Raw genomic sequence first — 27,365 nt, 5'->3', positions numbered from 1 at the left:
AGCTGATTTTATAAAGTGTGGCGAGCGCAGCGAGCCACCGAGCCCGAAGCGTGGCGAGCAGACGCGCATAACTTCACAGGTATACGCATCCACCCCGGGGCTCACTGCGCTCGCCATGCTTCGGGCTCGGTGGTTCGCTGCGCTCGCCACACTTTATAAAATCAACTCCACGCCGACGTGGATAGTGGGGGTATGAAAAGGTCAGAGGACGTGTACCGCTGCCCCTCACGGGCTCGCTGCGCTCGCCACACTTCGGGTTGGCGTCAATAGAGGGGTGGCGTTAACAATGGGGGGGCATTAAGCATACTTTACAACCATATTGGCCCATTTCCCATTGTCCCCTATATAAAATCGCGTTAATTATAATGGCCCGCGACCCTCGCGATCAACCCGATTTTTACTTTAAAAATATTTTAACATAATTCTCTATGGGAAAATCGCGTTGAACGCATCGGTCGCATCGCGGGCCATTATAATGGGCCGCGATGGACGCGTTCAACGCGATTTTATCTTTCACCAGCAAATTAGCTGATGACTGACAGAAAATCGGGTCCATCGCGTTGATTGTATGCCTTAAGTACCTTAAACTTAAGGCATACATTCAATGAGACGGGCGCCGTGCTAGGAAACAAGTACCGCGCTCTCTGTTCGGCGAATGGCGGGGTTACATTGGCGCAGTACAGTATATCACTCCAATGCTAGATTGATGGAGCATTAGCCACCCAGTGGTGGTGGATTGTATTGCATGGTGTGCGCCCACGCCCCTTGGCGGACGGGAGCGCAAGAAGAAAAGTGGAACGCCAGAACCCCCGCCACGGCGAGCTGGCGGAAATGATGAGAGGCACTCCAATTGTATGTGCTTTTTAATCACAAACGATCGCTCGTTCAACCGCTCCACGACCTGCATTCGATCAGGTCGTAAGCAGGTCGTCCTGATGTATGGCCAGCTCAAGAGATGAGGAAGTGTAGAACCATTAATGCTTTTGTATTTCATAGCCTGACCTTGCTAAGGGCACTGGTGACAGCCTCCTTCTCTCCTTGAAGGACATCTCTTTCCAGGACTGTTTGACTCAGGCTCTCCCTGACATTAACCAGGTCTTTCTTCAACACAGATGCCTTTTCTTCCAATTTCTCTTGGGTCCTTTGCCTACAACAGCATGAAAAATAAATATTACACAGTTATTGTAGATTGGCTACAGCCGCACTAATACATGTTGGTGGTAACAGCCAGTCTTTTGTGGTACTATACAGGTCACAATATAAAGGTATACAGCAATGATGACTTGTATGCTCACCTAGATAGTGAGCTTCTACTAGGAGTCTGGATATCATTGGATTTTATGCAGATGCCTGTGATGTCTGTGGTCTTAAATATTGGATAGACCTGACCCAATATATTATATAGTATAAATGTTGATCTAACCCACCTTGTCCACCAATAGACAATATAGAGTCCTCACACGTGTCTCACAGGGAGGTAAATAGCAATGCAGAGATTTAGCACATCACATTATAGAATAGGACAGCCTCAGCAAATACTTTTGTTCTGCGCGATGCCCGCGGGAGCACTCATCGCATTGCACTGTGCTATCGCACCGTGTATGGGCACCTTTAATGGGATTTGCAGAACGGGTTGTGCAAATAACACAAGCAATACACCAAGTAAGAGCACAGCTTCCTTCTGACCCTCTCTCCAGCTCCTTCTGGTTTCGGTCCCGCTCCCTGTTCAATTCCTCCTTTTGCTCCTCCAAGACTTCCCTCTGACGCAGTAATTCTGCATTCACAGCCTTCAGTCTCTCCAGCTCCAGGAGAGATGCCTCGGTTCTCTGTTGTGCTGTCTGTAAGGACTCTTCTAGAGCTGCCTTTTCTCTGGGAACAGAAATGCGTAGACAATGATGGAACTCTACTGATCACCATATGCTTCATTACACAGTTATAAAATGTCCAACGACAATGCCCCATTATTTATTTTTATTTTTTCCAGAGATTTGTTTCAGGGGAATTTATCAGGAAGCACTCAGTGTATAGAGTATGCAGATCTTCAAACTGATTGGAGGCTATGTACTAAGCCTTGGAGAGAGATAACGTCGACAAAGTATTAGGTAAAGTATTAGCACCTAACTGTCATGTTACAGGCAGTGTTTGATAAATCACAATTAGGAACGGTTTGGCTAGTACTTTACCTCTGTACACTTTATCTCTCTCTAAGGGGGGTATTCAATATGTGCTGATATTTCCCGACAGGGAAAATACCGGCACTCGCCTATTCATGCTGCCATTACTGACAGCATTGAAGGCTGTTAGATCAGAGTTTTTTTAAAGTCGGATCTGTTTGGTTAGAAACAGCTGCGGATTGACGAATTCATGGCTATTTTTCAACAATACATGGCCGTTTTCATCAATCCACGGACTTTCTGGCACATGGCAGCAGGAACATTGAATTCCAGCTGTCGAGTTACTGTTGGAAGAAACAAAAATGGCCCGGGATTTTGACTGTCAGGACGTTACGACAGTTGGATTTCCATATTGCATACTCCCCAATTCTTAGTACATAGACCCCTAAATTCCTTCCCTCTACATCCCACCTGAGCAAAAAATAGAAAAAGTAACTAATCCTAGAGGAAAAAAAATAGAATTATATTCAACTAGAAAGATTAGTACAGGATTAACATATCCTGGTTATTGTGAAACTTGGATACAACTTATGTGCAGAAAAGAGGTTCTAGTAATAATGCTTTGACACTCGCCTAACAGAAGAAATGGACAATTAAAACGCCACTTTCCATATGTTATTTAACATTCATGGTAGAATTAGGCCAACAGAATAAATATAAGGTTCCAATGAAGATGTAGTGGAATATTTTATGTGGAGGAACCTCTGACGGAATGTCTGAATATCAGGAATATTAGTTATTATCCATTGGAAAACAAAGGAAGGTGATGACATTTTAACTTTCAGTAAACCAATCTTAAACCTCAATCTAAACCATCTTGTAGGAAGGTCACCTTGAAAGCTGTAAAGCGAAACGCGTTGGTAGAACAGAGCCAAGACACCCATCTTCTGGACTCCAATATTGTCCCCATCTCTTGTGACTGGACCAGCTTCCTGAAATACCCCAGCAGCCATGACCATCAGGACATACAAATATCAAGCGAACCAGGTAGAGCCCCTAACCAACAGGTGCTCCCTGGGTTGGAGACTGCAATCTCCCCTAAACAAGTCCTTTCAAATCGGCCTCCAAATGGGATTTTCCATCAAGGAAGCACTATAGGAACGGACACAGGACACCATCCTGAACTTTGGGTGACTATTCACGCTCTATTTTTTTATTTTCTGGTACCCACATTTCCATAATGGAATGATTTAATGAATTTACTTGATACTTATTTAATTTATATTCTTTTATTAAAATTGTCTAAATACCTTTTTACACCTGTTGCATGTTTTTAGACAGCGTGGTTTCACCCCCTTTGTTTTTGTACTTTTTTCAGCCTTACCTACTATGTAACTATGTCTTATTCTAGTTCACTCTTTCTGACAAAATCCTTCTTAGATGGACAAAACCATGTGCACTGCAGGGGGGCAGATGTAAAATGTGCAGAGAGAATTAGATTTGGGTGAGTTATTTTGTTTCTGTGCAGGGTAAATACTGACTGCTTTAATTTTACACTGCAATATAGATCTCACTTTGAAGTAAAACCCCACCCAAATCTAATTCTCTCTGCACAAGTAACATCTGCCCCACCTGCAGTGCACATGGTTTTGTCCATCTAAGAAGGATTTTGTCAGAAAGAGTGAACTAGAATAAGGCCCTATGTAACTATGATGTAATATTAATTGGCCTCCACAGCCTAGAGTATACAAATATATCACTACTGCATGTAACGATTAAGAAAGATGCCAATATATTAGTGTGTTAGGATTATATTAAACAGGATAAATGAATGATCTATGAAGGATTAAGGATTATAACTATATATATATATATATATATATATATATATATAATGTAGAAATAGGATCGCACTCCATCCAGCAATCAAACAACTCCCGGGGTGTCATCCAGAACAAAGTCCTCATGTACAAGAAAAAAAGGACGCACTCTCCAGAATATAAATGCAATAAAAAGCTGTGTATTTCAATGATACTTGTCAAAAGAAAAAATTGAACAAAATGTTACTCAACGTTTCCGTCCTCTGGGGGACCTTCGTCAGGAGATGGGCATCTATAACAACAATCCAACACAGGGCACAGCTATGACCACACAGCAGGTTGAAACGGCCGTCGGGCCAAGCAGCTGTTATATTGTACTGCACAGCATGGAATAAAAGCCTTTTTTTTCTTCACCTACCTTTGAGTGCTGGTCTGGATCCTTCACAGAGTGTGTGGGGGGTAAGTGCCTTGTTTCTAACCTTTATGGACCTTGCACCAAGATTAATTTGTATTTGGAGTGCCGCCCTGCATAACTTTATTATATATATATATATATATATATATATATATATATTTTAATGGTATATATATTTATTTTAATAATATGAGAGACATGCGAAATGGATACACTTGCAAATTGCTTAGCTTGGATGGTGTTATTTCAGCTATTAATTGCATGGTCTAAGTAATTGCATGGTTTAAGATGATATCCCCCGGTCATGTGACTAGTGCAATCGAATGAACAGCGCAGTAGAAAGGTGGAATACCAACTTGGAGAATACAATTATGATGGTATCTTCCGTGTCACATGACAGGAGGTGACCAATAGACAGCATAATCCGGAAAAGGGCTTGAGACACAGGCGTGATTGGAAATGAGGCTTGATACGCGGAAGTGACACGCTAAGCCGCAAAACAGAGGGTGTCTGCGCTCTTTAAAACAGCCATCTGGCAGCAAAGGCCATATGATCTCTGAGGAAGCCGCTGCGCTGAGCGAGCGTTATCAGGCGGAGAAACACGTTAGGCTGGTTTCATACACTCCGGTTTTGACCGGACGGAAAAAAACCGGACCCACTTTGTCCGGTTTTTAGCCGGATTTCAGGACCTTTCACATGGTCCGGTTTGGAGATCCTGTGGCCCCGCCCCCTCGTCACATGGGGGTGGGTCCAAACAGTTTGACTGGCATGTCCAGTCTGACGGGGTGTACGCCCGCCCTACTCGTCACATGGGGGCGGGTGTAAGTATCCGGCAAATTCCGTGGTGTGTGAAGGCGCCCATTGCCTTCCACACCACACTGAATGGGCAGAACGGGACGGCCACGGCACGGCAGCCGCACGCTGCAGAGGTAAGATCCGTCTGCTACCCGGCGGCCGCGCCGTGACCGTCCAGTGTGAATGGACACAGGGCTGTCCATCACACACTGTAGGGGCGGCACGGCTTTTAAGCCGTGCGGTAATTTCCTGTCCGGCAGGAGCCGGACTGTGTAAAACCGGCCTTAGGGTATCCAGTGTTTTTATCTGTGGACGGCTACCTACCCACCATTGGCAACCCCTAAAACGGCTGAAATGGAAACACTAACCCAGCCTGGGACTGAATTGATTTACCGGTGAGAGGGGTGGCCTCCTGCTCATCTTTTCAGCAAAAAAAAGCATTGCAGCTGCATAAAGTAGTGGTAAATATAACAATTCTAAAACTCTGATATTCCATGGAAATTACTGTTGTTTCACTACTAACCAATATGGATTAACCAATCTATGACTCTGTGTCATTCTGCTTTACTAACAAGAAACAATAATTGCTGCTTTTTACTATACAGTGACTTTGCTACATCATGCTTTTCACATCACTAACAATTGAGTACTAATACCGATTGCACAGGGATATTGCTGCTGAAAAATTCCATCTTTGCATCTACAACCTATTAGTGGCTTTTTATGTCCTTTTATATTATTTATTGTCTAATTGTGTTGTTCATTTTGTATTATTTGTTGTATGTTTACTTTATTTATTTTATAATGTACACACGGGCGAATATGGCTTCCGATGTTGACGATATAGTCAACATCGGAAGCCATATCGCATACAGATTGTAGGTGTTTTTAGGGCTTGCGAGCCCGATTACTTGCCGAGACGCGCTCCCGTTTCAGTAAAAATCGGAGCAGATATAGTGAGGGTGGCAAGACTATGTAGTGGGACTCGCAAGGTGATCTTATGCATCGCATGCGCCTTGCGATACGCATGTGACGCAATCACCTTGCGATTTCCCGGGACCTGTCACTCACCCGGACGCTCCTTCCCCCCCCTTAAAAGACAAGACCCCCCCCTGGGAAGCTGGCAGGGGGTCTGTGCTGTGCGGGGGTACCTGCGGTCAGGGAGAGCCTGGAGGTCCCTGCGGCGCTGAGTATGATGTTGCCCGGGTCCCTGCAGTGAAGTGGAAATAACGCGCTATCTCCGACACCGGCCAATCAGCATGCGCCCAGTGTTTTCAAAGTCAGAAGCGCTTCCCACCCCGCCGGGCGTCGGAGATAGCGCGTTATTTCCACTTCACTGCAGTGACCCCGGCAACGTCATACTCTGAGCCGCAGGGACCTCCAGAGTCCAGCCTCTTCCAATCCTGACCGCAGGTAGTGGTACCCCCGCGCCTCACGGACTACCCTGCCAGCTCCCCGCTGCACCCACAATCACCGCCACGTTGCCTCTGCTTTACTGCCCCCCCCAGTCATCACACACCCCTGCATCATCCATCCCCAATCGACACCCCCTGCATCACACCCACACCCCCAGTCATCACCCCACCCCCCTGCATCATCCACCACCCCCCCGCATCAGCCCCCCGCACTATCCATCCCCAGTCGTCATCGCCCCCCCCCCTTCCCCCCCCATCATCCAGACCCAGCCCTCCCGGCAGCATCACCCCCAGTCACCCCTGCGGGATCCTCTGGCAGCATCATCCAGCCACAGGCCCAGCTGATGGACGGATGGATGGAGACCTACCTGCAATGTCAAGATAGGTAAGTTTCAGTATGTATAAGCTGTGTATGTAATAAAGTTTTATATTTCTGGCGTCAGTGTGTTTTTATTTAACTATTGCTTCTGATGTGGAACTATAAATATATATTTTCTTTTATATTGTGCATCCTTCAATTTAATGATCAAAAAGTGACCTCTAGTGGTGAAAGGGAAAACGACTAGAGTGGATAACATATGAGAAGAATCACAGATCTTCACGCAGTATTCTTTTTCTCTGCTCTTTTTTTATGTGGTGAAGTACCCACATTTCTACTGCAGCTTTTATCTGTGATTTATCCACTTTATTACTAATTATTTGCAATATTTTGGACACGTCTATACAGTGCACTCACAAGCGCATAGCCACAGCACACCCTCTTACCTCTTGCAGCTGCTGAAGTAACAGTCTACACCTAGTACAAAATAACAGATCCTGACTGATAGTGAACCAGCCTTTTTTTGACTACTGTATGTCTACCTCCCAGCATTTAATTTGCGCAACTGGACATACACATCTTAGAAAGCCTAAAGGCTTAAAACCATCACAGAATCTTATAAATACAGTACATTAAGGAACATTTAGTGTGTAATAAAGGTGTGTACACACAGCAGATGATGCCGTGAGATGCGAGTCCTGACGCGATCAGATTGCATCGGGACTCGCATCTCACGGCATGCTAGAGGGGCACAATTTACACTATATAGTGCAGATCTGCACTATATAGTGTTGCCTGCCCTCTCTATCTGGCTGCCGATGTGCGCTCACACGGGAGCGCACATCGGCAGTGCATCGGGCTCGCAAGCCCTAAAAAAGCATGCGATTTGGCTTCCGATGTTCCCTATATCGGGAACATCGGAAGCCTAATCTAACCGTGTGTACACACTATTACAGTGGCGCTTAGTCAAGGAGAGAGTACACAGCACCACAAACAGTTTGTGCCATAATGTAGTGCAGCTCAATATAGTAAATAGAGTTCAAGAAGCTTATGGGTGCTTGCTAGGGATTTCTACTTGATATACTACAGATGTAGCGCTGCTCATTCAGCCTACCTATGGCGATTGTACCGCCAGCTCGCCATGGCGGACCACGGCGCATGGCGTCGCAATACATTTTAAAACTGACAACTGTAAAGTATTTCTGTTGTACCGTAATACTGTCCCCTTTTTTCCCCCACAGAAAATTTTCGAAGGACCCTGGCCCACATGAGGGCTGTTTTCCATCAGCTGGAGGATATATTGTTCACGGGCGCTTTCCGACACCTTTAATTTTTTTATTTAATTTATTTTATATTAAATATATCATTATTATATCAAATATCATTTTCCAAAATATTTCAATAAAAGAAAAAAGAGTTTCCAGCATGTAGAGCTGCGCAGCTATCCACTACACTACGCCAACCGGTGATGTGTGGAGTCATTAGAGTGCTGGTATAATCAGTGGCATCTGTAGCGCTATTGGCGAAACCAGAGTCGCAGGAGTATCTGAGACGGTCCCCTTGTGGATTAGTGCTGCTGGAGATAAAGTAATGTACTGTATTCAGGTCAAGTCGACCCCCTCCTCCCCTGGGGGAGGGGAGGCGGCAGTTGACTTCAGCTGAATACACATTACTTGAATAAAAGAAAAAAAAAAGAAAAAAATTTGACACTGTAGTCGAACACAGGTTTCCAGCATGCAGAGCTGCGCAGCTATCCACTACACTACACAACACGGTGATGTGTAAGGTCTGTAGAGTGCTGGTATAATCAGTGGCATGCGTAGCACTGTTGGAGCATGAGCGCCTCAGACGATTGTGATTAGCGCTTTTGGAGGTATAGCACTGTAATGTAAAGTATTCAACTCGTCTACTCCCGCCTCCCCTAATGTTGCAATGTTCTACTGTACACTGCTTTAATGCCCCAATGTTCAAAATATTCAGCATCGGCTACGTGAACGTGAAGGTAAATATTTGCCTATAGGAACATTATACTACACGGCCAATTTTTGCTTGCAGCGACGTTCACGGACATCTCATTACACACGAGCGTCTCAATGCGCATGAGCCTCTCATACTGTATTGTAAGTGCCCTTCGTTCAGCGAATGGCGGGGTTCCATTGGCACAGTACAGTATATCACTCCGACGCTAGATTGATGGAGCATTAGCCACCCAGTGGAGCGCAAGAGAAAATTGGAACGCCAGTACCTCCACCACGGCAAGCTGATGTAAAGAATACGATTTTAACCCCTTCACGACATATGACGTATATATACGTCATATGTCGGTTGCGGGGGAATCAAGCCAGCTCACGGAGTGAGCTGGCTTGAAAGAGAGCAGGTAATGGCTGTATATTACAGCCAGGTCCCTGCTCTCACGGCCACGAGCGGCGAGTTCGCCGATCGTGGCCGTTTAACCCTTTAAGCACCGCGGGCAAAGCGCCCGCAGTGCTTAAATAGCTGATCGGAGGGGGGGCGCCCCCCTCCGGCGCCGATCGGGGCCCCCCGCAGCGAGATCGGAGGGTGCCGATCGGTTGCCATGGTAGCCAGGGGTCTAATGTAGACCCCTGTGCTGGCCGTGTATGCATACCTATTACATCCTGCCTCAGGCAGGATGTAATAGGAAGTGCATAAAATCGCTACGTTCAGCCATAGAGCTCTATGGCTGAACCTAGTACAGGCGATCGCGCCCCCTAGTGGTCAAGTACACTAGGGGGCCTTGTAGTAAAAGTAAAAAAAAATAAAAAATAAAGTTTAAAAATAAAAAAAAAATAAAAAAATATTAAAAGTTCAAATCACCCCCCTTTCCCCATTTCCCAAATAAAAATAAATAAAAAATAAAAAAAATAAACATATTTGGTATCGCCGCGTTCCTAAAAGTCCGATCTATTAAAATATAACATTAGTTATCCCGCACGGTTAAAGGCGTAAACGAAAAATAATCCCCAACGCCAAAACTACGTTTTTTGGTCGCATCGCGTACCCAAAAAAAAATAACTAAAAGAGATCAGAAAGTTGCCCATATCCCATAATGGTATTAATTAAAAAGTACACTTCAGCCCGCAAAAAATGAGCCCTCACCCAGGTCCGTAGGTGGAAAAATAAAAAAGTTATAAGCCGCAGAACATGGCGACGCAACGCAAATTAGAAAAACCGTAAAAGTTGCGATTTTTTTTTTTAGTGGTAAAACATAACGAAAACTATATAAGTTTGGTATCACCAGAATCGTAACGACCCATAGAATAAAGATAACCCATCATTTTAAACGAACTATGAACTCCAAAAAAACCGTAACCAGCGCAAAATTGTGCAATGGCGTTTTTTTTTTTTTTTACCCCACATTGAATTATTTCCTGATTCCCCAGAATATTATACGGTATAGTAAATGGTACCATTACAAAGTACAACTTGTCCCGCAAAAAAAAAGCCCTCATGTGTCTATATAGCCGGAAAATTAAAAAAGTTACGCTTATTTGAATGCAAGGAGGAAAAAAAAAAAAAAAATTACCTTAAAAGGCAATGTCGTGAAGGGGTTAATCTAAGTTCCTTTTGGACGTTATGATCAGGTGGGATGTACTGTAGAGGGAAGGAGTTCCCTCACAGCTTCAGATTGAGCATGTGCCCATTCCTTAAAATGTCCTCTAGACCCTAAGGCTGGGGTAGCCAACCCTAGTCCTCGAGAGCTACCAACAGTGCATGTTTTGCAGGTCTCCTCACAGAGGGCAGTATTCAATGAGAAAAGTTCTCCGTGTTTTGTGGAGAATTTGTGCTTTGTTCGCCTTGGATGGAGCATTTTGCTCTCCAAAAGCGAGCAACCCTATTCAATGTGAAATATTCTCCGTCTTTTTAAGTGATTTTCTCCGTCTCTCTCCGTGTAGCAATTCTCCATCTTTTGATGGAGAGCTGGAATGTGAACTTTTGAACGTAAAGGTTTTTTTTTTAAATTTTGGTGTAAAAAAATCAGGTTTTTTTTTCCTGTGAAGGGGCATGTTATTTTTATTCATGTGCTTATAGCACATGAATGTATATTTAATTTTAAAAAAAATATTTTTTTACATTTTTTTTTTTTTTACACAGTGCAGCCAGCAGGGGGCCCGAGCGCTCGAGCCGCTCATTAGATATTCATATATTCACTGCAGCCGAACGTAACTATGCACGAACGGTGCAGTGAATACTGGGTCCCCCGCTGGCTATAGGGGGGTGCAGCCTGGGTCCTGGAGAGCCCCCCTCCCCTCCACAGTCCTCTGGAGCAGCCAGGGAGACTTTAATCTCTCTGGCTGCTTCCGGCTCCCTGAAAGCTCCCTGCTCCCTGCAGGGGTTAAGACTCGCCGCGAGTGGCGGCGAGTCTTAACCACATTGAATAGAGGGAGCAGGAGTGGCAGCGAGCCCTCCGGAACACGGAGAGTGCATGGAGAGCTAAATAAAACGCTCTCCATGCACTATGCACGGAGAACTTTTTCATTGAATACTGCCCATAATCACAAGTGAGCTAATTAGCTCCATCTGTGTATCTTTTAAAATGTGTCAGTGATTAATGAGTGCAGCTGTGCAGCAGCTAGGTTGCCTGGAAAATGTGAACTGTTGGTAGCTCTCGAGGGCTAGGGTTGGCTACCACTGCCCTAAGGTAATACTGTCCGCAGCATAGGTGTATGAAAAACATGTAACAAGATCTCTGTTGGTGTAAAAGACACATGTACTAAAAGTTTCAAATCCTATAAGAAGTTGACAGTGAAGTGTCAAATATAGATGTCATGTGGGTACTGCATCTTCCAGCAGAGGGTGACAGTGACACAGAAACGGAGGACAAGGGGCTGTCACTGTCCATCCTAAAACAGAGGATATAGTCAGTGTGTCACCCCAGTAAGGCTAAAGTGTGTGACCTCAGTAAGGCTAAGGTGTTTCACATCAGTAAGGCTAAAGTGTGTCACCTCAGCAAGGCTCAAGTGTGTCACCACAATTAGGCTCAAGTCTGTTGCCTCAGCAAGGCTAAAGTGTGTCACCTCAGTAAGATGACAGTGTGTCACCTACACAAAGCAGAGGCAGCCAAACAGTACTCAACCTACTACTTATCTAGGAATTTGTGACATCACAGAGGCTTGGTGTAGTAAACATTAAAGTGGTATGGTGCATTCTCATGAATTTCAGGCTGTTTCCACTATGAATTGGCAGGAGGTTCAAATGACCTAACTAATAGAACCAATAACATTCACCAACAACAAGAGAATGCAGAGCAGTGAGTAAATGAAATGCTGTATGCAGAATGTAATAAGTTAATTATAGAATCATCATTATCAGAACGGAAACACAAAACAATCTCCAGCTTTCTGTCCTGATATGTAGTTATAGGTCAGTCTGCCTAGTAAAGACACTGTATCTGAATAGTGATTACTCCCTGCCACTGACACTTTACATACGGTCCGATTCAGACTTGATCGCACAGCTGCAAAATCATTCAGTTAAGCTGTCGCTCCTCCTAGAGTGAAATCCTGCTACAAATCTATTCGCAGCCAAGGAAATATGTTCAAAACCCATCGTAACCGGCTCACCATCGAATGATCTCTATGCAGGGCACCAGTAATCGCAGGCTCATTGTAGCCAGAGACTTACTCGGCGGTGCGATGGAAAAAGGCATATCCGGCCTAGAGCTGACATCACACACCTCCCATAATACAGGTATATCCGGCCTAGAGCTGACATCACACACCCTCCCATAATACAGGTATATCCGGCATAGAGCTGACATCACACACCCTCCCCTAATACAGGTATATCCGGCCTAGAGCTGACATCACACACCCTCCCATAATACAGGTATATCCGGCCTAGAGCTGACATCACACACCCTCCCCTAATACAGGTATATCCGGCCTAGAGCTGACATCACACACCCTCCCATAATACAGGTATATCCGGCCTGGAGCTGATGTCACACACCGTCCCCTAATACAGGTATATCCGGCCTAGAGCTGACATCACACACCCTCCCATAAAAGGCTCGGGCACTTTTTCTCTGGACAAGCTCCGTGTTTTTCTAGGCACACCTGCGTTTTTCTTATCCCTCCCACTAAACAGCCGGTAACCACCCCCAGACGCCTACTTACTGTCAACCTTGGGTTCAGCTAGCAAAATAGAAAAAGCAGCAGGCTTTTATCACATCAAGGCCTTGCGCATGCGTACTATGTGCCATACGCAAGCGCAGTGTAACGATTATCGGCCGCAGTGAGAATATGCGTACATGCAATCAGGTCTGAATTACACCCTTACTGCATCTGCTGCTCATAAGAATGACGCATACTGTAGTACACTCACACACACCGCAGAGCAAGATAATCCCACAAATCCTAACATCATGTTAGAACGCTTGTGTTGTGTGATTTCTAAGTCTAAGTGAATCTGCACCAAATAAAACCGTGTCCTATATTCTTTGTCCACTGAACATGATAATGTGTAAGGTTACTGTTACATGCCAGCAATTACTTCCTCCATACTTCCATTATGTTGAGTAGTAGTGATGTCATTTACTACTACACATAATAGCAGTTCACTAGGCACCAGTGTAAGGTAAATAAAAACAAATGCACATTCTCAGGAATTAGATATTCCGGGAACACTTATGTTTCTGGCATTTTTATGAATCCCCTAACAATTTAGTCACGGTCACTCTAAATGTAAAGCTGAAAGTCCTGCAGCGTGACAGATATGTGCCCCAGCAATGATAAGCATTCCTTCCTGCCCTAAGTGGTTTGTAGAGTTTTTTTATATCTATTTTTGTAAACAAGAAAGAAAGAAAAGAAATCAGTTTGGAGTGGGGCGCACTCCTTACCCAGAATGTCTCTTATTGGACTTTTTCATAAAAACGTACCTAGTATTAGGTGTATACTTTATTAGTGTGTATTCAACACGTTAGCCTATCCGGCCATCACTTTTACTTATATTATGGGTTTTCAACTGTATTAGTTGTATTGAACCTTTATATAATTAATTCCCTTTACAAGGGATAAAACGTAGCGAAAATATTAAAAACAAATAAAGATATAGAAAAACAAAGAAATAGAAATTTAAAATGTGTCTCTGTGACCTTTTTGCAGCTTATGTGAATTTAGCTTATTGCTGTTATATAGAATCTGTGTTCATTACAATTGTAATAAAGATACTTATTTCTTAATCAACTGTGTTTGGTGTTTGTTGTTGCAATTGTTGGTATTATGTGTATCCACCCAGTATGTTTTGTATCAATATAATTTTGACACAATTATTGGTGGGAATATTTCTCTCTTACAGTGTATGTCACGTACTCTCTCCAGTGTGTCGGGGGTCACTTATTCTGGCTGTTTAGTTGTGACTGCTTTCCCGAGGTGTAATTGATCTTTAGAACATGATATAGATAAGTGGGGAATGCCTGCCGTACAGCCCAGTGTTCCCTTGTTAAGAATATCTAGGGATCAATGAACAGGGATTTATACACATGTGTGCACATATGTGTTAGAATCACTTATTGCTTATGTGTACATCATAGAACATCAGTTTAATTATGTGATGTTGATGTATTTCATAGGGGGCGTTCCCTCACATTTGCCATTGTGCCCACATATACACTATACATTCACTTCAAGTATTTATTCTTAAACATATATAGTGTGTGAAATTTAGTGTGCAGGTCAAGTGGCTATACCGTTTAATTCGTGGTATTGCTGTGGCTTCCCTCCTTCCAGGTACACATTTACTGGTACAATTTTTTACAATGTTTCAGTAATCAGACATATGTATGCAGGTAATATTAATATTCGTTTTTATAGGCAGTATAGTTAACAACTGAGTTGTCTTATTGTTCACGTTTATACGCAGAACTTAATATTCTGTTTTTTCAACAAAACGTTATACTCCTGCATACACACTAGGCAATTTATCAGATTGGACTTTATAATTTACTTTGCGTAATTCTGCATGATATTCACATCCAATCAGTAATTTGTTATTAGACAGTATATGTACAGAGTTAATCAGATCCTTTCTACTCCGTTAAGCATATATATGAGTCTGATTTTTCATTATTTGCGTACACATGTGGCAATCTGCCGATTTGTCATAGAGATTGGATCTCTTCCACTCGCGTTTTTGATCACACTGTTCATACACCAAGTGATAGCTGGATGAGAGTAAGTGTAATTTTTTGCATTTTATTAAGTTTAAAGAGAGAATTTGGCTTTTATTTTCTCTCAATTCAGTGCTGAGAACTGTTGGTGTTTTATATCACTTTGTTGGAGCGTGTTTGCTCAGCTCTCAATATCCCTTTTGCCGCACAGTTTGCAAGATTTATAGCAAGTGCTTAAGATTTATACATATACATATGATGCAATGAGTATTATAATGATAAAGCTGTGTCCTGACATACAGTCACACCGCTTATTACATCAGCCGTTTGTTTGCCGCTCTGTGAGACTGTAGTGACGGCTGTCAATGTCACCTGCGTTTTTAAATCACATACTAAATCTCCTTCACTGGCTTGTATTGCCACAATGGTGATTAGTATGTTAGGAGATTTAGATATAATAACAAGGGTTTATTGGAGCGTTAAAGCGAAAAGCGCCGGTGGATGCCTCCAGCCGGAGACTGAGTCTCACAGGCTGGCACGCTCTGCCGCAGCAGTTGTGGAGCACAGGTACAATTAACCGCTCTTGTGCCAGGAAATAGATCTCTCTGGTTAGCGGGCGCTCATCACAGTACTGTCACATACATCAGTAGCACTATCGATTACACAAAATATTTTAAACACCAAACAAATATATATTTTATACACAGATCATATGCTACAAGGTCACAGAGTGAATGCCGATGCGCATTTCGCTCAGTAGCTTTTTCGAGGCTGTCACCTAGGTATCTGGCCCGCCTCCATTGGGCTTTATTTATGGGAAATGGTCTGAAAAGGGCGTTTTTGCATTTGGACCAATTGCGATTTTTTATTAGGATTTTCAAATGTAGCATTGCGGTCTGATTGGTAGGTATTCAGTTGGGAGTACATATCCATTATTTTACTGTCAGAGTATTTAATTATGTTCTTTTCTTATTCATTTATATCCTCCGTATCCATTCTTACAGTATAAATAATGATATTAGTCGGAAACCATAAGTTTATTATTCACATTTGTTGTGTTATCTTATCAATTGTGTATAACACCGCATTTTTACTCGTGATTATTATTTTATAATTCATTGGTATGGATAATCTTACTGTATCCTCATGTTTGGATATTATTAAAATGTATTTTTTGGTTTTCCGTGCTCTGTTCTGTATTTCTTTAAACAGGAGAGGAGAGAAACTTTATTGATTTTATTGAGGGTTCACTTATTTTATTAAATTGTTACTCTTATTTATTTCATATTTAATTAGATTGATGAGGTATTCTTTATTTTAATTAATTGTTCCCTTTAAGATATGATATCCTTAGTGGGTATTTAAAAAAAAAAAAAAAAAAAAATTTGAAAAGTCCAGATATTGAGTGATTTTTGTGTTTATTAAGTTTTCATGAAGAGCTTATATTTGTGTGAAAATTAAAGGTGCAAAGAATATGTGATACAAAACAAAAACACAAACAGTGGATTTAAACGTGAAATTAATATATATGTAGCTTTAAGTGATATACAATTATATAAAAATTAATAATTTTTATATAATTGTATATCACTTAAAGCTACATATATATTAATTTCACGTTTAAATCCACTGTTTGTGTTTTTGTTTTGTATCACATATTCTTTGCACCTTTAATTTTCACACAAATATAAGCTCTTCATGAAAACTTAATAAACACAAAAATCACTCAATATCTGGACTTTTCAAATAAATTTTTTTTTTTTTTTTTTTTTAAATACCCACTAAGGATATCATATCTTAAAGGGAACAATTAATTAAAATAAAGAATACCTCATCAATCTAATTAAATATGAAATAAATAAGAGTAACAATTTAATAAAATAAGTGAACCCTCAATAAAATCAATAAAGTTTCTCTCCTCTCCTGTTTAAAGAAATACAGAACAGAGCACGGAAAACCAAAAAATACATTTTAATAATATCCAAACATGAGGATACAGTAAGATTATCCATACCAATGAATTATAAAATAATAATCACGAGTAAAAATGCGGTGTTATACACAATTGATAAGATAACACAACAAATGTGAATAATAAACTTATGGTTTCCGACTAATATCATTATTTATATTGTAAGAATGGATACGGAGGATATAAATGAATAAGAAAAGAACATAATTAAATACTCTGACAGTAAAATAATGGATATGTACTCCCAACTGAATACCTACCAATCAGACCGCAATGCTACATTTGAAAATCCTAATAAAAAATCGCAATTGGTCCAAATGCAAAAACGCCCTTTTCAGACCATTTCCCATAAATAAAGCCCAATGGAGGCGGGCCAGATACCTAGGTGACAGCCTCGAAAAAGCTACTGAGCGAAATGCGCATCGGCATTCACTCTGTGACCTTGTAGCATATGATCTGTGTATAAAATATATATTTGTTTGGTGTTTAAAATATTTTGTGTAATCGATAGTGCTACTGATGTATGTGACAGTACTGTGATGAGCGCCCGCTAACCAGAGAGATCTATTTCCTGGCACAAGAGCGGTTAATTGTACCTGTGCTCCACAACTGCTGCGGCAGAGCGTGCCAGCCTGTGAGACTCAGTCTCCGGCTGGAGGCATCCACCGGCGCTTTTCGCTTTAACGCTCCAATAAACCCTTGTTATTATATCTAAATCTCCTAACATACTAATCACCAGTGTGGCAATACAAGCCAGTGAAGGAGATTTAGTATGTGATTTAAAAACGCAGGTGACATTGACAGCCGTCACTACAGTCTCACAGAGCGGCAAACAAACGGCTGATGTAATAAGCGGTGTGACTGTATGTCAGGACACAGCTTTATCATTATAATACTCATTGCATCATATGTATATGTATAAATCTTAAGCACTTGCTATAAATCTTGCAAACTGTGCGGCAAAAGGGATATTGAGAGCTGAGCAAACACGCTCCAACAAAGTGATATAAAACACCAACAGTTCTCAGCACTGAATTGAGAGAAAATAAAAGCCAAATTCTCTCTTTAAACTTAATAAAATGCAAAAAATTACACTTACTCTCATCCAGCTATCACTTGGTGTATGAACAGTGTGATCAAAAACGCGAGTGGAAGAGATCCAATCTCTATGACAAATCGGCAGATTGCCACATGTGTACGCAAATAATGAAAAATCAGACTCATATATATGCTTAACGGAGTAGAAAGGATCTGATTAACTCTGTACATATACTGTCTAATAACAAATTACTGATTGGATGTGAATATCATGCAGAATTACGCAAAGTAAATTATAAAGTCCAATCTGATAAATTGCCTAGTGTGTATGCAGGAGTATAACGTTTTGTTGAAAAAACAGAATATTAAGTTCTGCGTATAAACGTGAACAATAAGACAACTCAGTTGTTAACTATACTGCCTACAAAAACGAATATTAATATTACCTGCATACATATGTCTGATTACTGAAACATTGTAAGAAATCTTGCAAACTGTGCGGCAAAAGGGATATTGAGAGCTGAGCAAACACGCTCCAACAAAGTGATATAAAACACCAACAGTTCTCAGCACTGAATTGAGAGAAAATAAAAGCCAAATTCTCTCTTTAACCCCTTCACGACATTGCCTTTTAAGGTAATTTTTTTTTTTTTTTCCTCCTTGCGTTCAAATAAGCGTAACTTTTTTAATTTTCCGGCTATATAGACACATGAGGGCTTTTTTTTTGCGGGACAAGTTGTACTTTGTAATGGTACCATTTACTATACCGTATAATATTCTGGGGAATCAGGAAATAATTCAATGTGGGGTAAAAAAAAAAAAAACCGCCATTGCACAATTTTGCGCTGGTTACGGTTTTTTTGGAGTTCATAGTTCGTTTAAAATGATGGGTTATCTTTATTCTATGGGTCGTTACGATTCTGGCGATACCAAACTTATATAGTTTTCGTTATGTTTTACCACTAAAAAAAAAAATCGCAACTTTTACGGTTTTTCTAATTTGCGTTGCGTCGCCATGTTCTGCGGCTTATAACTTTTTTATTTTTCCACCTACGGACCTGGGTGAGGGCTCATTTTTTGCGGGCTGAAGTGTACTTTTTAATTAATACCATTATGGGATATGGGCGACTTTCTGATCTCTTTTAGTTATTTTTTTTTGGGTACGCGATGCGACCAAAAAACGTAGTTTTGGCGTTGGGGATTATTTTCCGTTTACGCCTTTAACCGTGCGGGATAACTAATGTTATATTTTAATAGATCGGACTTTTAGGAACGCGGCGATACCAAATATGTTTATTTTTTTTATTTTTTTTTTATTTTTATTTGGGAAATGGGGAAAGGGGGGTGATTTGAACTTTTAATATTTTTTTATTTTTTTTTATTTTTAAACTTTATTTTTTTTTTTTTTTAACTTTTACTACAAGGCCCCCTAGTGTACTTGACCACTAGGGGGCGCGATCGCCTGTACTAGGTTCAGCCATAGAGCTCTATGGCTGAACGTAGTGATTTTATGCACTTCCTATTACATCCTGCCTGAGGCAGGATGTAATAGGTATGCATATACGGCCAGCACAGGGGTCTACATTAGACCCCTGGCTACCATGGCAACCGATCGGCACCCTCCGATCTCGCTGCGGGGGGCCCCGATCGGCGCCGGAGGGGGGCGCCCCCCCTCCGATCAGCTATTTAAGCACTGCGGGCGCTTTGCCCGCGGTGCTTAAAGGGTTAAACGGCCACGATCGGCGAACTCGCCGCTCGTGGCCGTGAGAGCAGGGACCTGGCTGTAATATACAGCCATTACCTGCTCTCTTTCAAGCCAGCTCACTCCGTGAGCTGGCTTGATTCCCCCGCAACGGCCATATGACGTATATATACGTCATATGTCGTGAAGGGGTTAAACTTAATAAAATGCAAAAAATTACACTTACTCTCATCCAGCTATCACTTGGTGTATGAACAGTGTGATCAAAAACGCGAGTGGAAGAGATCCAATCTCTAAGACAAATCGGCAGATTGCCACATGTGTACGCAAATAATGAAAAATCAGACTCATATATATGCTTAACGGAGTAGAAAGGATCTGATTAACTCTGTACATATACTGTCTAATAACAAATTACTGATTGGATGTGAATATCATGCAGAATTACGCAAAGTAAATTATAAAGTCCAATCTGATAAATTGCCTAGTGTGTATGCAGGAGTATAACGTTTTGTTGAAAAAACAGAATATTAAGTTCTGCGTATAAACGTGAACAATAAGACAACTCAGTTGTTAACTATACTGCCTATAAAAACGAATATTAATATTACCTGCATACATATGTCTGATTACTGAAACATTGTAAAAAATTGTACCAGTAAATGTGTACCTGGAAGGAGGGAAGCCACAGCAATACCACGAATTAAACGGTATAGCCACTTGACCTGCACACTAAATTTCACACACTATATATGTTTAAGAATAAATACTTGAAGTGAATGTATAGTGTATATGTGGGCACAATGGCAAATGTGAGGGAACGCCCCCTATGAAATACATCAACATCACATAATTAAACTGATGTTCTATGATGTACACATAAGCAATAAGTGATTCTAACACATATGTGCACACATGTGTATAAATCCCTGTTCATTGATCCCTAGATATTCTTAACAAGGGAACACTGGGCTGTACGGCAGGCATTCCCCACTTATCTATATCATGTTCTAAAGATCAATTACACCTCGGGAAAGCAGTCACAACTAAACAGCCAGAATAAGTGACCCCCGACACACTGGAGAGAGTACGTGACATACACTGTAAGAGAGAAATATTCCCACCAATAATTGTGTCAAAATTATATTGATACAAAACATACTGGGTGGATACACATAATACCAACAATTGCAACAACAAACACCAAACACAGTTGATTAAGAAATAAGTATCTTTATTACAATTGTAATGAACACAGATTCTATATAACAGCAATAAGCTAAATTCACATAAGCTGCAAAAAGGTCACAGAGACACGTTTTAAATTTCTATTTCTTTGTTTTTCTATATCTTTATTTGTTTTTAATATTTTCGCTACGTTTTATCCCTTGTAAAGGGAATTAATTATATAAAGGTTCAATACAACTAATACAGTTGAAAACCCATAATATAAGTAAAAGTGATGGCCGGATAGGCTAACGTGTTGAATACACACTAATAAAGTATACACCTAATACTAGGTACGTTTTTATGAAAAAGTCCAATAAGAGACATTCTGGGTAAGGAGTGCGCCCCACTCCAAACTGATTTCTTTTCTTTCTTTCTTGTTTACACTGCTTAATTGATAAATCAGGGGGAATTATATTTTGAAAAAATTCTTGGTAGGCGAGTATCTCTCCACCCAGAAAGAAAATAATACACAAAATATAAAAATATGAATATCTGACTTATGGTGCGGATCACCCAACCTCCTTCCATTTTATATCTATTTTTATAAGATTTGTTAACTTACATTTATTGGATCTACTTAATGTCAACTTACACTGTTAATTATGTGGCACTTTAAGAACAATAGATAATACATAAGATAATAATATTGCAAACAATGCAGAATGAATACAGTTGTGTGGATACACTTCAATAGGACATCATCAAGACGGACACGTTTCATTGAGACGGATTATGTCTTGTCTTGGGTCCTAGTGATCCTTGAACAGGTCCGTCACACAATGCACTATGGCCCTTATTCTGGTTCACTCGCAAAGGAGAACTCCTCAAATGGACAAAACCATGTGTACTGCAGGGGGGGGGGGGGGCAGATGTAAGGTGCAGAGAGAGTTAGATTTGGGTGAGTTATTTTGTTTCTGTGCAGAGAAAATTCTGACTGCTTTATTTTTATACTGCAATATACTGTAGATCTCACTTTGAAGTAAAACCCCACCCATATCTAATTCTCTCTGCACAAGTTACATCTGCCCCACCTGCAGTGCACGTGGTTTTGTCCATTTGAGAAGGAATTTGCAAGTGAACCAAAATAACTCCCTATATACAGTATTTACTTGTGATAATTTTGGGTGCTTAAAATTACAATAGCAGTGGTGCATCTGTCCATACCAAATCAGCATTGTATTCTAATAATTAAGCAAAATCAAATACTCACCTCTTAGATTGGGAACCATGTCCATCATGGTATGATTAGCAAAAGAAATAAAACAACAGTATGCATTACTACATGCATGCATGCATAGCATTATACATACTAAGCAAGAGAGATCATTTCTCCTGCTCAGAGGAAACATATGACTACTTTTGAAACAGGGGCCTGTATTAAATGTAAAGCATCCCATGCAGATTTTATTCACTGTATTTGGGACTGTGGAAAAATTTGAAGATTTTGGCATAAAATAGTCCAGTTTATTAATTCCATGTTTTCCACACACTTGACGCTTGACCCCCTAGCATGTATATGTGTGAATTTAAAGATCTGGAATCTAGGCCCTGATAAAAAGTTTAAGATCCGATTGCTAGCTGTGATTGTCACTATAGCAAAAAAAAAACATTTTAATACATTGGACTCGTCGATCGGCCCCCTCACTTGTAGAGGTGAAACAAAAATTAATCCAAATTCTATACTGTGATAGACGGTCTACTACCCCCGAGGTTGAGACTGGAGCAGAAAAGTTTAAAAAAAAAAATGGGAATTTTTTATTAATACATTAGATAAATGCTCCCAGAATCATATAATGAAACTTTTTGAAAATACAGTACCACCTGGAACCTACTTTGACAGGTTGTTTGTGTATGTTACATGTCATTGCACTATTTTGAATAATTTCCGATAACACTAGCCAACAGTGAAAATGCTTCCGAAACAAAAATAGTAATTTCTAGTTTATTCGAGCATGGGAAAATACAAATATGGCATTTAAAATGCTGAGTTAGCTCTATGTTCTGAGATATAACCATATTTCATTAAATGCTAGAGAATTTGAGGGATTTTCGAAAAATACTAGGGATTTTTTTAATTTAAATAAATTGTAGGTTGGCAATCCTTAGTACAGGTATCCTGAGTTATTGTCAGCCATATTTTGTTACTCAATATATATGTTACTCATATATGTCACTCAAAATTAATTTTCTCGATTCTCATCTGGACTTCTTTCCTTCGAATTATAGTGCAGTAAGTGATGAGCATGGTGAGAGATTCCACCAAGATATTTCAACTATGGAACGAAGATATCAGGGTAACTGGGACGTTTCCATGCTTGTAGACTACTGTTGGACGGTGACAAAAGATGCTCCAGGACAAGAGTACAAACGACAAGCAAAACGAAGGCACACTCATAAATAGGTCGTCATACGAAATAGCAAGGCTTGTTATTATTTTCTGCTAATTTACCTGTACATAGATTGAATTAAAACAATTGCTACTTCTGTTGTGTACAGATATCATATTAATATAATATTGGTTTTCACTGCAGAAGTACATGTATCACAAGTAGTGTATCTAAAAAACTAGAGCTAATAAACAAATTCTAAGGTTATATTCGTTTTTCCTGACCCAAATTTAGTAAAAAAAAAGACTATTTTTATAAAAGAAGCAAATAAAAAGTTGTTTTTTTGTTGGCTAGTGTAATATACGTGTTCTTCTGAAGTGCTATACTATTTTTGTACTGCTGTTGCTTCTATTTAAAAACTAATAAAATGTATGGTACTTCTGTAGTTTCACGGCGCCGCCGGCTCAGTAACTTGGCAGCCTGCCAGAGGCTCGCGTGCCGCTCTAGCTACAGTGTTATTAACAGAAACTTGGCAGCCTGCCAGAGGCTCGCGTGCCGCTCTAGCTACAGTGTTATAGTGTAACGTAGATTAATGAAGTGTAAAAAGGAGACAAAATGGGATAAATGGGGCTTATAAATCGCACACCCCGGCACACCGCTACCACAGGGGGTGTCCCCAATGTAGACGCTAACTTATTTTGGGCTTTTAGCGTGTCAATTCTCACTCCCGCCACTTCAGGCTTAGGCGCGCGCTACGCTGTTTACGTAGTCAGTCAGTCAGTCCCTGGGAGCCGCAAAGGTGGTTTAGCATCTAAATTTAGACGCTAAAGCGCCTGGATTTAGTTGGGTGGAGGGGTACATCTAAATTTAGACGCAAAAGCATCTAAATTTAGCTGGGTTTAGGGGTACACTATTAAAGCCCGTCCACAGTGGCAGTAGTCGACGCAACAGCTGTCGACTGTGTAAATCCCACTATCCACGCCCACCCGAAGCGTGGCGAGCGCAGCGAGCCCCGCGAGGGGCGGCGGTACGCGTCCTACGACCTTTTCATACCCCCACTATCCACGTCGGCGTGGAGTTGAGAATAGAATAGTGTGGCGAGCGCAGCGAGCCACCGAGCCCGAAGCGTGGCGAGCGGACGCGGATACCTTCACAGGTAAACGCGTCCCCTCGCGGGCTTCACAGGTGTCCGCGTCGCTGCAGACACCTGTGAAGCCCGCGAGGGGACGCGTTTACCTGTGAAGGTATCCGCGGCCCCTCGCGGGGCTCGCTGCGCTCGCCACGCTTCGGGCTCGGTGGCTCGCTGCGCTCGCCACACTATTCTATTCTCCACGCCGACGTGGATAGTGGGGGTATGAAAAGGTCGTAGGACGCGTACCGCCGCCGCTCGCCACGCTTCGGGTGGGCGTGGATAGTGGGATTTACACAGTCGACAGCTGTTGCGTCGACTACTGCCACTGTGGACGGGCTTTAATAGTGTACCCCTAAACCCAGCTAAATTTAGATGCTTTTGCGTCTAAATTTAGATGTACCCCTCCACCCAACTAAATCCAGGCGCTTTAGCGTCTAAATTTAGATGCTAAACCACCTTTGCGGCTCCCAGGGAGCCTGGCTTTTGCGCCTAAATCCAGGCGCCCCCCTCCTTCTTAGCGGCTCGCAAGGCGCCTGGATTCAGAGGGTTTTGCGCCTAAATCCAGGCGCCCCCCTCCTTCTTAGCGGCTCTCAAGGCGCCTGGATTCAGAGGGTTTTGCGCCTAAATCCAGGCGCCCCCCTCCTCCTTAGCGGCTTGCAGGGAGTGTGAATCCAGGCGCATTAGCGCCTAGATCTAGGCTGCAAGCCATTGGATTTAGCGTGTACATGGGGGACAGAGCGGTGTGCCGGGGTGAGTACTTTACAAGCCCCGGCACGTCAGCGTTGTGCCCGGGGTGTGTCCACTTGCCCCCGCTGTTGTCAGCGCTGCCCAGGCGCTGCCTATTTCACTGTGGAACTACAAGTACCACAGTGACCTGCCAGCGCCTGGGCAGCGCGCTGCTGCTGCTGCCCGGCCGCCACGCTGTTTACGTAGCTGTCAGTACAGCTAGAGCGGCGCGAGCACACTCTGTCTGAGCTAGAGCGGCACGCGCACGGTTAATCAGAGCCTCTGGCAGTCTGCCAAGTTTCTGAGACAGAGTGTGCGCGCGGCGGCGCCGTGAAACTACAGAAGTACCAAATGTATTTAAAAAAAAAAAAAAGCAAGAGAGATCTAGTTTACATAACAAGCTGTGTCAACTGGTTGTAGGCATCTCAAATGGTAAAAATCAGAGATGAGTACTCTCCTGTACCTGGTTAAGGATTCCAGACTGGCCCGACATCTCTGAGAGTCTTGTTTCACGCTCTCCAGTAACTCATCCTTCTGTCTCCTAAATTCAATGCTGTCCCTCTCCAACTCCTGTAGGTTTTCTAAAAGATCCGTCTTAGTGTCTTCAATGGACTTCCGTGCCGCTTCTACTTCAGACAGCAGCTCCTGCACAAGGTCATGTAATGTGAGTGGCAAATATACTATTTAAACTTTTCCAATGAAAGGTTCTTATTGTTCAGAACAAATTCGAGTGTGATAGAGTATAATAATTATTTGTAGATGTGCTGGAAATTTAGTAGTGGGTCTTCCAGGGAGACAATGGAGGCCAACCCCGAAGAGGCAACCTGCCCCAGCCTCCACAGAATGTGCCTCGCTCCTGGCCCAGTTTCCGCAGAATGTGCCTCGCTCTTGAATGCAGACAGGTGCTACCTTGATTTATTACCTTCATTTATTACTACCTTGTGGAAAAGAGGGACATACTTCTGGGACACTATTTTGATGTAAGGCAGTATTTCTACTGTGTATCTGGTAGTCGTTGCTTTTGGCCACGTAGATGCTAGTATCTCCCTTTATTTAGTGGAGAGTGAGTAAGTGCAGCCAGTTTATTTTACATCTATGTATGTGTAAAGATAAATCTGACATACTGTAGATCCGATGGCATGAAGGGATGGTGATCAGACCAGTCAGTGTATGCCCAAATTACATTTCATGGACATTACTTAACAGCAAAGCAAAGATTGTTCACTTTATTGTAAATGTCCCCACTGCACATGGTCCTGCCTTACCTTCTCTCTGTCTTGGTGTCTCTGCAGAGCAATCTGAACTGCCTTTATAGCTGTGTCTTGCCTATGAGAGACACGCATGGGAGTGGGAGATTTCCTACTTGTTGGAGAGACAGAACATTTCAGGTCATCCACAGTAACTCCTCCTGGAGTCTCTGCCATCATCACATCAGGTTTAATACTATCTGTATGGCACATCTGGGAAAACAACAAGAAAACACCCATCAAAGGCAATCCAGAGAGACATGACAGATCATGCCAGTAAATGAACTACAGTTTGGGAACACCAGTGAAGAGCGTGCAGTAGAGATGAAGGAAACCTAGAACACCCAAGATAATGGACTACATATTCGGCATGCAAGAATGAGCTTCTGTACTTTGGTTAAATCTTTTTCTCTTGTTCCATGGGGAACATTTTTATACTGGGTATAGCTGTGGCACGAGGAGCCTAGACACTCACAAATTGTTTCATTTCAGGCTATTGCCCTTCTATACATCTATTGGCTGCCCCTAAAAACAGCTTTTAAGTGTGTAAAGGATGGAGGTTGAGTGCAATGAAAATAAAGAGAGATCCACGGACTAAACCTCAGCCAACATCAAATCGGAGAAAATAATTTACTGTTATTACAAATATTCTATTTCCTCTTTCATACACGGGAGTACTGGAATACTGACAAAGCAATCCTTTAAGGTTGAAAATACTTCCAAAACTTTTAGTATTGGGTCACTGCTGTGATTAACTCTTTATTGTGATTGACTGGAAGCCATGCTATTTAAAGTACATTTAGGTTTTAGGACAGATCATGACCTCATTAATATATTGCTAATCTAAATGTCCTTATTAACTGAAAAATAATAAAATGTACTACTGTATATTAGTAATAAAGTAGTAAGTGAAATAATTTGGCAGAATACTATGGCATGGCCAGTGGCGGAACTACCGTGGGTGCAGCTGCTATGGGGCCCAGCG

General features: G+C 41.8%; 1 protein-coding gene across 2 annotated transcripts in view; it reads right to left on the bottom strand.

Annotated features, from left to right (window-relative positions):
- CROCC2 (ciliary rootlet coiled-coil, rootletin family member 2) overlaps positions 1-27,365 on the bottom strand; it is a 151,627-nt gene that overhangs the window by 48,594 nt on the left and 75,668 nt on the right. For both annotated transcript variants that reach the window (XM_083178176.1, XM_083178177.1), the window contains exons 12-15: positions 26,399-26,593; positions 25,597-25,778; positions 1,687-1,869; positions 1,003-1,147 (exon numbers count right to left, since the gene is read on the bottom strand). In XM_083178176.1, coding sequence (XP_083034302.1) covers positions 1,003-1,147; positions 1,687-1,869; positions 25,597-25,778; positions 26,399-26,593 — 705 coding nt within the window. The remainder of the gene's footprint in view (positions 1-1,002; positions 1,148-1,686; positions 1,870-25,596; positions 25,779-26,398; positions 26,594-27,365) is intronic.

This window comes from Crinia signifera, chromosome 3, assembly GCF_055691185.1.
Source record: "Crinia signifera chromosome 3, ASM5569118v1, whole genome shotgun sequence".
NCBI classification, from domain to species: Eukaryota; Metazoa; Chordata; class Amphibia; order Anura; family Myobatrachidae; genus Crinia; species Crinia signifera.
The sequence above is the reverse complement of the archived record's forward strand: the minus strand, read 5'-3'. Positions and strand labels throughout refer to the sequence as shown.